At 35.9% G+C, this 19,087-nt stretch overlaps 1 protein-coding gene across 1 annotated transcript in view; it reads right to left on the reverse strand.

Moving 5' to 3' along the window:
* Positions 1 to 19,087, reverse strand: part of SLC16A7 (solute carrier family 16 member 7) — an 86,632-nt gene that overhangs the window by 32,792 nt on the left and 34,753 nt on the right. The window contains exon 2 of the mRNA XM_082772448.1: positions 5,631 to 5,873. Coding sequence (XP_082628574.1) covers positions 5,631 to 5,844 — 214 coding nt within the window. The 5' untranslated portion in view covers positions 5,845 to 5,873. The remainder of the gene's footprint in view (positions 1 to 5,630; positions 5,874 to 19,087) is intronic.

Raw genomic sequence — 19,087 nt, forward strand, 5'->3', positions numbered from 1 at the left:
AAAAGCATTCCTTCGTCTAAGTTTTACAAGCTCAATGAATATATCAAAGGCCTAAGTTAGTCCCTTGATATCTTTTTAAAACAAACCCGAAGTTTTAGTCCCTTAGAAAATGTATTTTATGATGAATGCTATTTATTATTGTTTGTCTTTGACCCGTTACTTGAAATGAAGTGGGAGAGAAAAAAGAATCTTCTTTATGGATAAAAAAGCTGTAAATATTGATTACTTTTACCTATAGAAATGAAGATCAAGAAAAATACAAAGCCTTAAATGGGAAAAAAAAAGAACCTAACTAATGTTCATTATGTAGTCTATTATGTTGCCTGCTTGTATATAAACAAGAATTTTTTTCCTTATAGGATGGAATTAATTTAATTAAAGTCACCACAACTATCTCTATGATAATCATTACTATTATCCTATGTCATGGACATGGAAAATGTTAGTAAAAGTACAGTGGGAATTTTCTTATAAATGGTTTTCTGTCAATTACTGAAAAGACAAAAATATTTCTCTCAATGGCAGCATGTCCTTAACTTTAAGACTGGCTTTTTGAGTGTGGCTAAACAGATCCCTGTAAAAACTGTTTCATGAAAACTTGACAAAATTGGATAACCAAAAGGCACTGAATAACAATTGCATCTTGTCTGTTCAGCCAAACATAACAAGCTGAAGAGTAAAAAAGCAACTAGCTCCTGTAGACAGAATGGCACTCCTGTTCAAAAAAATATTACGTATATATATATATAAAACAATCTACAACAGGTGTTTTTTCTCATCCTTCTTCCCACACCCAACTTTAAGGGTGCTTACTAACTTATTAGGGTGTTAGAAACCTCTTTGTGTTTAAAACACTCATTACTACCACAGAACATTGCCCTACAAGGTACAGTTTTATTAAAACTCAAAGGCTTCCAAGAAATGTAAGAAGTGGCTGTGTTACCCTTCAGAGGCTTTATCAGAACTCCTTAGCATTCAGGTCTTCTTTTAAAAACTGAACTACTGTAAGTTCATAATATTTGTGTTACTCCTGATACTTCTTTTTTGTACTTATCTCCATTTGTTAGTAAGATTCAAAATGCTCTGTTCCTGTGTCACCTCATTACGACTTCTTTTCCTTTATCTGTGAGTCTCAAATTAACTTGACATAGATGTTTTACATATATTTTAGGCTAAATGTGAAGTATTCCCTCATGCCCATGAGGCATTTGGAAAGTTGATAAGTTCTGCTTTCAAGGACACTCTAAATGAGGTTATTAAAATTCAACACTTTGCATATTCTGATGGAGAAAAACATTTGTCCCTGACTACAAAGGACATAGGTCAATTCAAGAAAGCTTCTCAATCTTCTTATCCATGGGTACTGAAGGCCTTGTACCAGTATTTGTAAAATCTAAATAAGAAAATGTTACCAGGGAGGGAGAAAAGTGTAGGAGCATAGATTCTGTCCAAAAGTAAAAATCCATAACCATCTGTTGTTTGTGTTGCATGCATTTCGCAACTGTCATCTCCACTGTGCACGCCATTTCATCTTCACAGCAATATCTCTAAAACACCCACTGAGATAAAATCACAAATATTTTGAACATACCATATGATACGTTATTTTCCAAATTAATATTCGACAAAGTCATAATGAGAACTTTTTTAGTTTACTTTTGTGTTGTCACCTGAAAACTCTTTTAATAGTTTGTTACTACCTGATAGTTAAGCTCAAACTTGAACAATTAAACAAACAAACAAACAAACAAACAGAGATAGAAAACTATTAAATGCTGCATTTTTTTAATTGTTGGTATGTTTTCAAAAACAGTAACAACCACTATTTACAATTCTATAGCACTTTTCTCTTCAAAAAAGGTTTCCAAATGCTTTTTTAATCATTTACTTGGAAAAATCATCTAGAATTTTGTCACTATCCCTTGGGTGGTTTAAGAAAAGGTTGCATGTGGTACTTAGTGACATGATTTAGTGAGTAGTATTGGTAGTAGGGAGATGCTTGGACCATATGATCTTGAGGTCTTCTCCAACCTTAATGATTGTATGATTCTAAGACAATCCTACATTTCACAGCTGAGTCTGGCTTGGAGAAATTAACAGCTCTTAAGATAATTTCTACAGTGCAACGTCAAACCCACTAAGTAATTTTTGAAAACAAACAAACCAAAACACCAACAACAACCAAAACCAAAACCAAGCAAACAAATAAAAAACACCAAATAGAAATCTGTCCTTGGAAAAATGACAGAAAAAGAGTTAAATAAGTAAACCAACTGCTTTTTCCCTAAGGAAATCTAAAACCCAAGGTCAACTGTGTCTGAAATCAACAGACCTGTCACGCAGCTTTCATGGCTGCCACTAAGGCTCCCATCAAAACTACAATGAAATTATTAAAAACATTTTGTGTTGTGTTTTTGTTTTGCTTATTTTTAAGTTTTTTCTTTTTTTGCTGGAAACAGATTGAGCTTTGAAAAGAAGCTCTCTAATCATCTTTGGCTGGTTAATGATGCACAAAGCAAAAGGTGAAGTTTAGAAAAAGAGAATGAACTGAGAGAACTTGATATCAAATATATTTGGTCTTTTTCTTCAGTTCCTTAATGCTTGCATGTATCAGAGCACACATACAGCTCTGTAAGTATACATACATAGTTGATATATGTAAGAATACATATATGCACACATATCATATATACCTATGTGTTCATATACACACAGAAACACAGGGTACCCTGTCAAGATAGCTCAACTAATTTCATCTTATCCCAGATTCTGTCCTCCAGCACAAGAAGTTTGGTGGTCTCAGTCACAGTCCCTTGTGTGTAGGAGTCCATCACAAAACCATCACCCCTAATCTAATACAATTGACAGTCTCTGCTCAAGAGAGGCAAAAGAAGGAGTTGCCATGGAGACTGAACTATTGCTCTTCTCCAGAGGATGCTTCTTTCAAGCACAGGCTGAACAACAGAGGCTGTCCAATATCTGTAACCTTGATCACATTACAGGATCTTGCAGTTCGGGAAGGCTTTTTAGTAAACTCTAACAAATATCCAGGAGACAAGAACAGGGGAGAAAACAGAGAGCTTGAGGGGAAAAAAATAATAAAAACAATAAGAACAAACAAACAAACAACAACAACCACAACAAAAAACACCACCACAACAAGAACTATATGAAAGTACATATTATGGTAGATTGAGAGAGGGAAAAGAGTTTCATATTGACTTGATTTATCAGATTTGTCACCTCTGTTTAGTGCTTTCCTAACAGGGTGAATGCTGTGCTTGACCTATTTGCTGGAATTAACCAGGACTGCAGGAGACCATATGGATTGCCAGATGGTCTGCTATAATTTAATGCCATTTATTCTAAGTATGAAGTAAGTGATAAACATAATTAACATTCTTTTAGCTCCTTACTGGATGCCTTTTATTAGTGTTTTTTTTTTTTTTTTTTTCCTCAGGAATTGAAAGGTAAGTTAATACCTTGTTATTGAAACGCAGATGCCAGCTAATTAACTGCAAGAGGCTGCAGCCTCTAAAGCAAAGAGTGTCGGCACAGACTCTTACTTATTCACTGACCCCACTGTGATGATTAATAGGTTGAATGCTAAGCTCTAATGAGGATGACAGATCTTAGATGTTTTCAAGTTACCTTAATTAATATCATGATGAACAGAGTGTTCATGCAGACATATCACACTTCATAGTAAACACTACACCCTGTACCATGGTCTTAACGTGTCTTTCACATTACAGCACATCAAATACTAAGGAATCAAACCACCTTCAGACAGTAGAAACAATGCAGTGATTTCCTCCAGAAATGTTTTTCCTGATTCCTATTTCATACTCTGCCAGTGATTGTCTAAATGGCCTATTTTTTAGGAAGTGGTTCTAGAGAAGCTGTGGCTTCAAAGAGTGTTTTATCAGGCAGGATCGTCATTCTCAGCATTTCAAAACCATGAGTCCATAACAAGATATGCAAACAACTTTGCCTACTGTTCCTGTGCTAACAGTCTTCATAGGGACTGGGCTAGGTCTTAGCAGAATGAATAGTCAACTATTTTGTAATGTTTAACATCAATGTACAGGTGAAGATATCATGCTGGTACTCATAACATTGAAGGAAGTACTAGAGAAAAGGCAGCAGTACTGAATGCTTTGCATTTTACATTAAGTATTGTGTACATTGAACCTGGTATATAAACATAACCACAGCCGAATGCCCTTTGATTTGCATCTGTACTGTTATTAAAACTTAGGTGAACTTTGAGATGACAGAAATGGCATAAATTAAATGTTATTCAGAGATTAAAACAAACAAACAGCACCTGTGCTATAAAGCAAATCTGTCCTTAGAAAATTTAGCTATGTATTTAGCTAAAAAATACAATGAAATAGGGTCCAGACCAAAAGTCATAGCATAAGGTAAGTAGAAGCAAAACACAGCTCTTTATCATCTGTGTTCTTCCCTTCTTCCAGATGGGTCCACATTTGTTCAGGGGCTTCAGAAGCTAATTTAGAGGGGACCTGAACATGACATGCTGTCCATGCCCAGAGCAGCCATGCATACTGCCATGCCTTTGAATTGCTTGTAGACAGTCTGTCCAGATGTGCCTGGCAGAGTCCTAGTCAAGCAAGCCTGGGCACATGAAATGCCACTTCACAGGGTAACTCATTTCTAGGCTTGCAGTACCCATAAAAGCCAGTCTGGTTTAAGAATGACTTGGTCACACATAGCAAGAACATACATGATCTTGCTCTTTACCCTGCTCTTGAAGGAATTAATTCAAGTTACTTCTTCATTTGGTGAATTTTCTCATGATTGTTGCTGTTCCTATAAATTCCTTCAGGATTCTCCATATGAACAGATATAGGTTAAAAATATCTTAACAGCAGATGTTTATTGCTATTGACACCACTTGTCATGTCATCTTTATTGGGTCTCTGCCTCTGTCACCATTTGAAAAAAAACATTCATTTTTCATTCCATTAACCAAAAAATATTTACCTGCAGTACTTAAGACAACACTGTGCTGGCTGCAGGATCTTTTTTATAGTCAGAGGTGAAAAACAGATACTTAGAGAAACTCCCATAGCCTGAAATCTCTTCTATGCATACCTACCTCTCTTCCTTGACTGCTAAAGCAACTATGACAAGTGCTAAGATTTAGGAAGGCTGAAATCAGTGATAAAATAATAACCATGAAAAAGTAAGACCATGGTTGTTTCAACAGGTTGTTTACTGGACCTGACAATACCATACTTTATTATAGATACCACTTCTGAAAAATATTGGAGTGATGCTTTTCAGTGAGTAAAGACACAGTTCTATTGGCACAATGTTTTCAGTTTCTCTTTATACACTTTTATACATATGTACATATGCATACATAATATATGCATTTAATAGCTCCATTACTGCAAATGGTCAAATGTTCCAGGTGCTTACCTTACAACATTTTTATTTTAAAAAGGGCATTAGGTAAATTCTTACCTGATCTTAAAATTATTACCTAATAAATTTAGGTAATAATGATAAAATCAGAAAATAATTAACTTCAACTGCTTTAAGATCATAGGGAAAAAAATAGACAAACACAATATTTGCAAATTTCACAAACATCTTACCTCCTGCATACATGACAGCCAACATTATTGATGATATCCAAGCTATTTCACTATATGATGTGTGGAAGATTTCCTGTATTTCTTTGAAGAATACTGTGATGGCTTTGGGGAATGCATAGGAAAATCCAATGGAGATAAAAGCCCCAAAGACCACAACCCATCCCCAGCCTCCATCTGGAGGAGGGTATTGTGGTGCTCCTGTTGCTGGTGGCATTTCTATTCTTTGTCTCTTCTCCACCTAGGCTGAAAAAGAAGAGAAGAGACAAAGTTTCAAACAGTTTTCCTTTTTTATCAAACAGCAGTATTCTGTCATCATCTGCAGAATCCTCAAAGCTGAGACCTTCCAGTTTACATGGGACCACATGGGACCTGTTTTTAGAAGCAAAACCTGTTCTGAAAAACAAAGAAACAAAAAATATGTCAAGAATATTTGAAATATCCGATTCAGTATGTTCCACTATTACAAAGGACTGACCTCAGTTACTGAAGTTGTGCTTGCAATTAGTCACTTAGAACATTAGTCACTTAGAAAGCAAACGTGTCTCTATGGGTAAATTTATGTAGCTTTATGCTCTACATTATGCTCTACAGTATGGATTTATGATAGGTATGAAACAGAAAAAAAAAATGAAATCAGATGTACAGGAAACAATGGAAAAAAGTTATAGTAAATTATTCCTAAATGCTATTTTTTTAGCAACATTTGCAGGTACTTCAGAAAAATTATCAGCAATGACAGCAAGTCATAACACAGTGCTTTGTCATATGCTGCCATTTTCCAATTGTTGACAATTGTTAATATTACTTGCTTAACTCATGAGAACATTTTAAAAGCATATTTAAAAAAAAAAAAAAAAAAAGAGAGAGACTTAAAATTTCTTGTGTTTCCATAAAATAAATGTAAAATATTACAATTCCAAATTGTATTGTTTTTAATGTTTTCATATGTGAATTGGTAGATGTTGCTATTACTTGCACGAACAAGGTGGTGGTACTCTTTTTGCTGTTTCCACATGTTTAAAGACATCAGGAAGTCTTTCACTAATAAATTTTCAAACTTTCCACAACTATTCTCTAATTTAGAGTTTACCATAATAGAGGACAGCAGAGTGATTTTTTGTAGAGGTTCTGAGAGGTGCAATCAAGAAATTCAAGGAGCTCAATACATCATAAGTAATTCACATAAAACTCCTAAGGCCTGAAATTAATTTTATACTTAATCACCTTGATATCTAAATACTTAAGATGACTATATTATCCATTACCTTTCTAGAAAACACGTAGTAGCAAGAATCCATTTTGTAGTTTAGAGATTTTTCCAACATAAAAACCCTTTATTACTAAACAGAGTTGGGAATCTACTATATTTTCTTCTGTGCAATCCAGCCTACACAGACAGCATGAACCGAAAATTCCTGCTTCCTCTGTGTTCCTTCCTTGGGCATTTAGGTAACTTAGTACTCTTGATTGGTCTCCAACCACACCAGTACAAAAAGCTGTGATTCATAACAGTATGTAGGTTTTTGTTATGCTTATGATTAACAGCGAATCTCTGTAAGACTTCTACGCCACTTACGCCATATCCCAGTTTCTCACAGCAAACTGCATTAGCAGTGGGATGATATAATTACCTTAACAAAAAATAAAAAATGAACTGTGCCAGCTTATATTAATCTCTCAGGATAGCGTCTAGAGTACTCTCAGGGTAAATGCCATGTAGTACTGCCTACAACACGACAAAAAAATTGCAAAGTGTTGCTTTTCAGATTATCACAAGGCCACTGCTGTGACAGAAACCTCTGTATTTCTGATTCTCCAATTTACTGCTTTTCGTTGTAGACATCACCTTCATATTGGCAGACCTCCAAAGGAGCTAAATCAACCACTAAAACATCTGGCTTCTACGCAAGGTTGGAGAAGCCCAGGTAATTTGGCTTCTGCATCGTATCATACAGATTTGCTGCTGGCAGCAATAGGTATTTGCCACTCTGTACCCAGACTGCATATATATTTTTATATGCACATCTAGAAAGAACCCTTGGCATATATTTTGTTTCCAGTTACCCTGGTCTCAACTTAGTCCACTGACATACATCAGTGAGGAAAACCTGGGTCTGCCCCTAGAAGATGGACAAGTAGAGACACTTCTGGTTGCTAAAACTTAACATTGGCAAAGCAGTTAAACACCCATTTGCTGTTGCTGAATCAGGACCCATTGGTAGGAAGAGTATCTCAAAAAAAAAACACTGGACTTGAAAAAACACATAGTAATTGATTGCCACCACAAATACCAAAACACAAATTGGTATGAAAAGCAGAGCCTATTTCTGTAACCTAAGTGGTAGTAAACAACAGAGTTTTCTATCTGTCCCAGAAAGCTGTTGTTCTGCTCATCAGAGAAAACTTTTGGTTATATCCTAAAAAAAAGGGTAACTATTATTTTCTTACACTTCAAAGTTTGAGCATATTTGTTTTCATATTTCATATTCATATGACAACACTTCTATCTTTATTATAAATTTTAGTAATGCAACACTACATCAAGGCATTGCTCCCCATACAAATGGCAAGTGCTTACCAATTTATTGAGGAAGTACTCCTTTTTCTAAAAACAACACACAACTGTTTTGCAAAGTCACTGCCACCATATTGGTCAGAATAACTCCAACGGTTCCTGAGTGTTGTAACAACCCAATGCCCTGATACAGGCTTGGGGAAGGGTGGCTAGAAAGCTGACCAGCAGAAGAGGACCTGGCGGTGCTGGTCGAAAGCCGGCTGAACATGAGCCAGCAGTGTGCCCAGGCGGCCAAGAAGGCCAAGGGCATCCTGACTTGCATTAGAAATAGCACAGCCAGCAGCGCTAGGGAAGTGGTTGTCCACCTGTAAGTGGCACTGGTGCGACAGCACCTTGAATAGTTTTGGGCACCTCACTTTATTAAGGATACTGAGTTGTTCAAACGTGTACAGAGAAGAGCAACAAAGAAGCCTTTTGTAAAGACCCCATTATATCTGCTTTTCCAGAGGAGCAGCACAGACTCTGACAATTCAATGCTTTCCCCCCTTCAAAAGCTGCACAGTAAACTAAGAAGGCACCAGGGAAAAGAGCAAAGGGGCAGTGGCTGTTCCTATGCTTCAGCCTAGAGGCAACCTGCTGCAAAGCCAACTGCACTGCCAGCTTCTAGCCCTGCTACAGTAAAAGACTGCCTGCTAATGTATGCCAGGCATTACCCTGCCAGAAAGAAGAGTCTGGATCATCATATCTCACACCTCCTATTTATCCCACAGAATACAGTTAATAATAGCTTCCCTGATATTTCTTTATGATTGTGATAGTCAACTTAGCAGCAGTTAAAAGGTAAAAAGGGAAAAAAAAAAAAAAGAAAAAAAAAAAGTTACAAACAAATACATTTACACCAAAAGGAAAAAAGTATTCATTTTGTCAGAAAGATTAAGCCCAACATTTCAAGTATTCTTCTTAGCAGCTAAAGCAGCTTTCTTCTGTAACATTTTCATTTAATGTCCCTGAAACTGAACTTCTAGAGCAGTCTAGCATGTTAACATCTTCATCTCTTATCTAAGCCTAACTGTAAAGATCCGGATAGTATAGGAAGTATACAGACAAATGCAAAATCCATTAGCAACCAAAACAAAGCAGTGTTTTAGATGAGTGCATGTAGATGCTGAGAAGGTGAGAGACAGAAGAGGGAGGACTGAAGCAGTGACAAGTGAAATGTCTTCCCAGAGCTCTCAGGGCTTATTATGGGCTATGAAGAATAAAAAGACATAGGGTAGAAAATGTAAAAGCAGGCATACATGAAGATGTTCAAGTGAAGGACATTGCGTCTGAATAACAACAACAAAAGCTGCATCTGAGTAAATAAAGGTCACCAGCAGAATCCATAGTCAGTCATGTGAATTCCACCATGTGCTCAGGGCTTACACGGGAGCATTGCTCATACCCCTCCTTTTACAGGCAGGTGGTGAGTGAGGGACACTGCCTGCAATCTGTACAGAGTGGAGCAGGGCAACAAGTTACTGAAGCATGTCCCTGGTGAAGCCATCAATGCCTCTTCTCTCTGTCAGGTACAGAAAGGCTACTCAGCCTTTCCATACCCTGAATGAGGCTGTGCACAAGGATCTTCTCCTCTGTATAAATCGCATTTATGAAAGCAGTGAACAAATACATAGCTTACAGTAATAAGAGCTCCATGTGTTTACTAATAAACAGTAGAAAGAGGACAAGAGGACACTTTAAAAACATGTGACGTGCTACACTATTATTATGTGGGTCTCTCATCACAACAACGTTTAATTGGGCAAAAGAGAATTGAATTAAAAAGAGAGAGGTGGAGAGAAAGCAAGGGAAGGAGGAAAGAAAGAGAAAGGAGGAAGAAAAAAAGAAAAAGGAAGAAGGAAAAATGGAAGAAAGGGAAAGGAAGAAGGAAAGGAGGAAGGAATGGAGAGAGAAGCAAGCAAGCAAGCAGCAAGGTCAAACTAAGAGCAAATGCTACAGACAATGCACCTTGATGCAGACTTCATTCAGTCATGATCAACCTGTTCAGACTGCTCTTGTACCAATGCTTTGTTAATATTCTGCAGCTGTCAGCTGCCAGAACCAGCTATCAATACAACTCTTCTCAAAAGGAGTTGTATTGTTCTCATGTTTACAGAGACACTGATTTTACTGGGAGTTTTAGTTTTGCATTTCTGCAACATTAGAGCAACCCTTTTCTTTTCCATTCCTGTTTTGTCTGCCTTGCCCTCAACACGCCCCATCACTTTAACTCAGCAGATATTTGTCCCAGAGGAAAAGAGCTGGTATGAGAAAATTCTGTCCCTAGTTGTAGAGTACAAATATTTGGCATGTGTGTAGGGCATTCCAGCTCCATGTGGTAAGCCAAGGACCGCAAAGATTTACAAATTTGAGCTAATTCAGTCTTGTAATATTCCTGCAGGGTGATTCAGAAGTATCATCCACTTTCAGACATGGGAAACAAATAACAGCAACAGGTTAAATAACTTGACTAAGTCTTGCACCAAATGAATGGCAGAGCTGGAATGTGGACTAATGTCTAAGTAAATTGTCAGTTAAGCCTGAGATGAGAACACGTGTTTTAAAAGCTCATTAGGTAATAAATGCTGATTGATCGTACAGCTTGATACCTGAGCTGAAAGCACAGGTGTGGTACAGTTTTTGCTTTATAGGTTTGGAGAGTCTGCTGCTCTAGCTAAAACCTAATGAATATTAATTGCATTCCTATATTTGAAATCAATGATTTTGTGGTAGCATTACCTAAAGAATGAGCTATATAGGAATTACACTTTTATTAAATACCCTTTTTTTAAAGATATAAATAATAATAATAATAATAATAATTGTGATTATTTTAAAAAACATCAAGCCCAAGCAGGGAAAGGGGTATCATCTCACCGAATGGTACTGCCTCAGCAACTTCTACAAGCTCTTCCCATTATTTTGAGAGCAACATTCAGTATTTGAAAAAAAAAATCTTATTAGTTTTGAGACATGATGTTGTTCTGACTTGGGATTTTGTTGTGGGGAAAGGGAGGATGTGGAAAGACTTGGACTGAAGGGACCAAGAGAGATTGTTCTCTGCTCTTATCTCTAACTACTCACTTCTAGAGGCAAAATAGCTCCTAATGAGCACTGGTACCCAGACTGCCGATCTTCCTGAAAGAGGAAAATAGGCTATATTTTGTGTGAATATTTGTATTCAGAGACTGAAGAGCATGTGATAAATAAAAACCAGGTATATTACATATATACTCAGAATCTGAGTTTACCGCACTTTTTCCACTGGGGTCTAACCTGCAGGACAAATACTCCCCGTGAGAGAACAAACCTGCTAAAATGTACCAAGGTTATCAAGCATTATCGAAAGCTGTTGGACTTTGTAGTTTCTCCAACATGCTTGAATTGAAAGGCAATGTCTGTGAATGCTTTCCAGACAGCAAAATGTGACAATAAAATACATTATACTATAGCTATAGTATACTATATTCATTTGCATTTATGGGGCTTATGTTAGGATTTGTTATTTCTGATAAAACTCTAGGCAAATCTTAAAAACAAAAAATCACTGGCCTTAATTGGTTTTAAACCCTTTTTCACATCAGTCCTCAACAGCACAATAACCAACAAAGTTAAAATATATTACCATCGTTATTCTACATACCCAGTTTTATCCTACTAAAAAAAAAAAAAAAAGACAAATTATTTTTTCCCTTGATGAGGGGATGAAGGAGTAGCTCTAAATTTTCATATTTATGAAAGAAACATGCTGTTAGTCAACCCATCCATAATTTATAGTTGAGAATCAATACTGTAGAATACTTTTCATCCCACTGAAGCAGAACCAAGACAAGTATGTGCCTGAAGACAGCGTGGGAAAGTAACAGCCCCTCACACATCCAAAGCAGGCATAGCAGTATCTTTCTTCCAAATGCGTGGAAGGTGAACATAGGCAGGCTCTGTGGAAGGAGGCAGAAGGAAGGGAAAGCTACGTGTTGTCAGATAAAATAAATGAACAATCCTAGTACCTTTCTTTCCTCTTAGGGTTTGGTGTTGTAATGGACTGAGTCTTAGTAACAGCATCAGCTGAGCAGATAATTGGATGGAAAAGCAAGAACTGTTTGTTGAGTAAAACAAGCATGATTACAGATGTGAATTCCTGATGCCTGGGGGAATAATGAAAGGTCTAATTCACTTTTACCAAGAATACTGGAATAAAGGCACGTCCTCTGTTTGTACCAGTTTGAGGACTCATAATAGGATTACTGAGACAGAAGTGAGTCTGGTGTGGTAAGATATTGTCCTATAAAAAGCAAAAGTGTATAAATTGCACTGGGAGAGAGTAACAAATCCCATTCACACTAAGGCACTGTTTAATCGATGTTTAAACAAAGTCTGAGGCCAAAGGCTGTTTCTAAGTCACAGAAGTCAGGTTTTTACAGAACTGGGACCTCCACCTGACAAAATTATATTGAAACTAGTGTTGCTACATGTATGAGATCAGATTGTGAGCACTATTAAGTCAGTAGTGAGATGAATAACATTTCTCAAAACTAATATTAATGCAGCATTTATAATTCCTTGGATTTAGTTTCCTGTTGATGTTGTTGTTGCTGCCTCTTTCTTCTAGGAAATCATATTCGAAACTTTAGAAACCTGTTCTGTATTCACAGTCATTCTGGGTAGGACTTCCATTCATCATGCCTTCTGTTATTACCTTTTTTCTTTGACTTTATGGGAAAACTAAATGACTGGCTTACTCTGGATGACTAAATGCCTAGATGAGTAAAGTTAAGTGAAATGAATTCCAACCAAAGTGATTGCAATTCTGTTTTAATTACTTCAAAAAAGAAGTCAATAGAATATCTAACCCAGAGAGGCTGGCATCTCACCCAAATTGGAGCACACTGAAATGAAATGTTGATGGCTACATTGAAAATGACAGTGATACAGTCCGAAGAATTAATTAGTTTTAACAGTAAGTTGACTGAGGACGATGAAAAATTCTGTGCATTTGAAAAAATCCCCAAACTAATCAACCTTTAAAAAACAAGAACAACAACAAAAAACAACCTCTGTTGTACCATTAAAGAACAAGCTTTAATAAGCTCAGCTAAACTTGTTTGTTATAGCTCAAAGTATCAGCTCTCTGCACTGTAAGAATATTGATCTGCTTATTAGTTTATTTCTAATCACCACTACCATCCTTTCAGTTCTGGGAGTACTCCATCATAAGCTTATTATTTTAACCCTTCAGAAACCAGTTTTGGACCACTGGCAATATACATGTAAGCCTTTTCAGTACATCGGCACGTGTATATTCTTTAAAATTTATGTTGAATGAATGTTATAAAAAAAGTATATCCAGAATAACAGAAATGACTTCATATAAATCTGGAGCTGTATGTTTGATAGATATTTTTAACAGTTCTGATATTTGGAGGGAGTAGAGTTATATATTCACTTACTTGTAATATTTTATACATGGAAGAACAAAGGTTTCAAGTCAGTGTTAATGGAGTTATCTGCACTGCTGCTGCACATTATTTGAAAAACATATAGCATAATCTTTCCAAAGCAGCAGATTTTCCATTATCAATAATAACATATATTCATTTTAATATCATTCTCCAGTACTAGGCTGGATATTGATGATGGGGAAAAAATAATCTGTTCTTAGTCTGTGCAACTAGTTAAAGTTTTTAAAATCGAGACTCATATCTTTTTACATAATTATATAATTCAGAAGTGGCAATATTTAATTCAATTCCTACTGAAGATAATATTCACATCCATCAGTTTAATATTTAATGTTATGAAGATGCAATAGATTCCAATTCAAATTCTGCTGACATAAATTTCTGTAAATGCTATCAAAGTTAATCTCTGCTCTTGAGGCTAGAATCCAAGCCCTGGCTGTTTTCTTTACTTCTACATTACAGACCAGGGTACTTTCTGCACATGTCCTAGCACTCACCTAAATCCTGTCCTGGAAACATCATCTCAGACATAATAAGAAAACATTTTCTTCAACGTTTGTGCAGCACATGACTCCCATGGGTGGAAATAGTTACTAATATTTAAGTCTCAGTGACAACTACTTAGATTATGTAACAGGAAGCAAACTGATCTGGATTCTGTTCCTAGGAACATATGACTGGGATCAAATAACAGTCCAAGCCTGGAAAGTATCTCCAGACTGCAAAAGCTTATGAAGGGTTCACACTTCAAGTATTCCTGCCAGTTTGGAAATTGTTACTGGTTTAAGAAATGTTTTCTATATTATTAATAAAATGGAAAAGGTTAGTAATGCTTCTGATGAGATAGAAACATTTAAAAGTGTGAACTGAGAGATCTAAAGAATTATACATTACCTTAGCTACAGTTAACTTGTGTACTGTACTGAAACTTACCACTTAGACAGGTAAGAAAGAAATGGACAGAACCATCAAAACTTACAATAAGCAAAATGCCTTTTAAAAGAAATTATTTGGGAACTATTGTATCTTGGAAAAGCCAGAATATTTTCTGCAGTTGTAGGTATATGGTCTAAAAACTTCCAAAGAATTTAGGTCATAAGTAAGAAGCTATTCAGGTAATGTAGAATTTTTAAAGCTTTGTGGGAGCTAAGAAAGTGAGCCATCTATTTGTACAAAATAAAATTAAAAACATATAGTTAATTCAAACTGAAAAATCAAATCAATATATCTCTGCCCATAAAGGCTTGATGCATGAGCTCTTTCTGACAGTGGAGGTTAAAATGTGAGCCACTGATTCCAAGCACAATAGAATCAAGAGAGAAATTAATCCAGAGGTCATTCAAGGATTACTGAAACCTATATAAGGCCAGTAGAAATGATGAAAATAACTATTTCATCCATCTGCCTTAACAGAATTTAGCAGAGATTAAAACTTTGTATACATTTATTTTAAAAAAAAAAAAAAAAAAAAAAAGATTTGAGAACTGAATCAGAGCGAGCTCATAAAATAAAGTGGAAGAATTCTGAAAATGTTAACACTTTTCTTACAGTCACAGTTTACCCAGAAGTCTTCTCAAGATGGAGACATTAATTACCATTGTATTTATCTTATGACCAGTGCTTCCTAGGGCTCTGGAAAAGCAAAACTTGTTAAAAAAAAAGTGAGCAAGGTATGCTTACTCCAACCACCTCTGGTTCCATGCAATAGATTAGCAAGCAGATATACTAATACATCTGTGTTGTGGCCATGCAGAACCCATCCTTGCAGATGCACTTGCCTTTCCTTTAGTATGGGTATCAGATTTTAATAGCACTTTGAAGACTGTGCAGGGGGAAGGTAACATCTCTAACCACCTAGCACTAAACAAGACAGCAAGTCCAGCACATCCAATTTTACAGTCTCTCTCATACTGATATTTATGTTAGTAAAAGATTGTAAAAGAAGATCTATTTTTATTTGTTAAACTCTAACTGAATAGACAACTAAGTAAATGGGGAGTTACATATTTACATGAAACACTGTAGTATTATGCAGAGATACTCACACTCTTTTGATGACTAAACATGGCTAGTAGGAGCAGAACAGCTATATTAGCTCATTACCCCTTCTAAGCAAATTAGTTCTCCTCTGGTATCATGGCACTGTGCTACATAAAGTAGGTACATGTATGACGATTATTTGTCCAGTCTGGAACATGATGATAAAAAATTCATTTGAAGTATGTACCAAAACTAATATAATTTAGGCAATGACAATGTTTTAGTATAAACAAATACAGGGAAGGAAGAAGTTAGGATTGTATTTGATTTCCATGGGAAGGAAGAGGATGTTTAATTACAGACTTACTATGTACTTTGTCCAAGTGTTAATGAGGTGACCTGCTGATATATATACAACATAACTTTAAAGACCAGGATGATTTAATCAAATTCTGATTGTACTCTGCCACCCATTGTGAGAAATTGGACATGGGGAGTTCAAAAAACCTCTCATGCCTATTATGGGGGACACCTTCCTAGCACAGTACACATTGTCCAGAGAGTGTATCATACAGCTGTACCTCTCATAGAGCTGTTCTACAATGGTGGAGCTACAACATTCTCTGAATACTTTACAGAAAGTTTTAGAATTGATCAAGAGTTAAACATATTGTTTATACCTGTATCATTTGCAACTTTTACATTCTGCCCTCATTGAATGTCCAGAATACATGTATGAAGTCTGTGCCTCTACTCTGGCATAGTGTCAGTGAAAAGTCATTGTTTGGCATTGCTTGATGCACTTAACAAGATGAAGAGATGACCAGCCACTAAAGGGATCAAGAGAAGCACTATACAATTCTGAAACCCCTTCCCTCTCATGCTGACATGAGAAATGACAAAGACTCTTGAAATCAAGTATTTACTTTTCCCATTTTTTCATATTTTTCTGTATTTGTCCAGATTTGATTCTTTGATAATATTTTTCTCATTGAGCCCAGAACAGTGTTTACCTTATACACCACCTGTTTCCCGTGCTTATGGTGGCTCTGCAGCTTTTTCCAGAACTTAAGCCTTTTGATCAGAACTTATGAAGCATCTTAGCCTGTTACAAAAGGGCTCCTTTCAAACATTAAGAGTAACTCCTTTCCTTAATACAAATGGACAGTCTAAAGAGACCATCGTCTGGGTTGCAGGCCCCAAAAGATATGCAAAAAGGAGTTTTGAAGTCTGGCAGCCTATATGTGGTATGAAATTGCTATTGTGATAGTTCTGTTTTAGCTGATAAATTACTCATTTTGGACACAGCACATGAACAAGGGCCAGCATTGTTTCATTATTCAAAAGCAACCTGATAAATCCACAACTAGAAGAACTTTTGTGCTGAGCTCTAGTAGTAATATATTAGGTGCTGTAATTTGTGAATTGCTCTTAGATATAAAATAAACATACTGAAGCTCCACACTCAGAATCAGTTTGGTTGTAATGAACTTGTATGGCTATAGTGGCCAAACATTGCTGTGGGTTGCTCCTAAATAGCCTTGAATCATCCACACTTTAAAGCTTTTACATCACTCAGTGAAATTCACTGTATCCTGGTTTCTGCAAATGGAACATCTCCCAAGGTTCATTAAGGTAGGTTTAAAAAAAGAAAAAAAAAAAAAAAAAAAAAGTACAAAAAGGCATAATTCTTCACAGCTTAACACAGTCTGAAAGAACTGAAAGAAAAGTTTTACAAGTTACCTTTCTCCAAAAACCTAAGAAAGTGAAGACTTAACATCCTCTGTGAATAATTATATAATGCCAAAAAAAATCATTCCAATTATGAAAATAGACTTAGAAATAGCAATGATGTTGACATGAGCTAGATAACAAGGTTTTACTTGTTCCTCCTCCAGAACTGCATAAGGAAAAGATAACTTGCAGTTATGTACCTCACATACACAAGCTGCAAGTCTTTACAATGAAGATATATGCACAGGTGCACCTCACTTTGAGAAAATTATTTCTTTTGTCTCTTAACACTGCAAAACAGTTTTATTTCTCTAATATGTCATACATACCTGTTCTGATGTGCAAAAATGTGATACTGCTCCACCATATGCTGTCATGTAGCTACAAAATCATTGTTAATTGCCAATAAAGCACTTGAAATAAAGTGCTTTTTTAAGCAAAGGAAAGCAAAGATGGCTCTAGGGCATATTTGACACAAAATGGCTACTATAGAATCCCAGATGGAATCTTTATCCTCAATTATATATATATATGTATATATATATACAGACCATCATATGTATCAGACATACATGTATATGTATGTATGTATATATATATATAAAGAGAAAAAAAAAAAAAAAAAAAACACTCTATCCAAAATAGAATTATTATGTGCATCCTAGGGTACTCCACTTACTTCACAGAAAATGATACACACAGATGAATGTAGATATAATAACTGGTTGTAGGTTTTTGTTTTAGTTTTTGTTTTTCTGAATAACAATGCTGTCTTAGCAGCTGAATGTGCAAAATATGCAATATGATGCTTATTTTGCAAATAGGTTGATGTAACCAGGACAGGGAACATGTAGCAGAAAGACATATGAAAGTCTTCAAAGGCATACATTAGTTCTCTCACCACAGCACATGCTTTTAATCCAGTATGAGTTGACTGGTATATGTCAAGTTGATTGACACATTTAATTCCTTCTTTTAAGTGTCTTGGTTTTAGTTGGTTCCATTATATTTATTCTTTCATCTTAATGATTTTTTCATAATCTATAATATGAGCGTACCAATAATAATAAGTATACACCTGACTTATTTTTAACTCCCTGCATTACACAAAAGCATATTCTTCCAGTCAAGGAAGTGACTTACATTTCAGATGACCTGGAGCCATTCTCTCACTCTGCATCAAACCTTCTAGTAATTTTAGGGAAGCCTTTCATATTTCATTTCAACAAAATGCTTAAGAATTAGGATAAACTTATTTATATTTTAAATAAAACATTTAGTCTTAAGACCTTTGCAAACTGGTTGTGAGTTACATGTGCCTAACATGTCTGTATCAGAAAGAAACCACTACAGGAAAATCTCTAGAGCTTCAACTCACCTCTAAAGCAGCAACTTCTCTAGCTCAAGCTAGATTTTGTTTGTAGTTATATTTTCAGCAGCCATGGAAAATGAGATTATTCCCTCCAAAACTGAACAATTTGATTACATGGAGCGGCAATGTTCTCCTGAACAGTCTCACAACTGAAGTACTCTCTTGAAATAGAAAACATGCTGGCTAGAATTCTGTTTGATAGAAAACAAACCTGAATGTTAGGTAATGCTCTGATCACTGCAAAAGCAGCTAAAAATGAAGTGACAGGGTCACCTGACATGGCCAACAATGTGACACCAACTAGGTGTACTCTACTAATGTCAAACAGCCCAGAACTATCAAATAACCTTATGTTGTT

This window comes from Aythya marila (genome assembly GCF_965140915.1).
Source record: "Aythya marila genome assembly, chromosome: 1".
NCBI lineage: Eukaryota > Metazoa > Chordata > Aves > Anseriformes > Anatidae > Aythya > Aythya marila.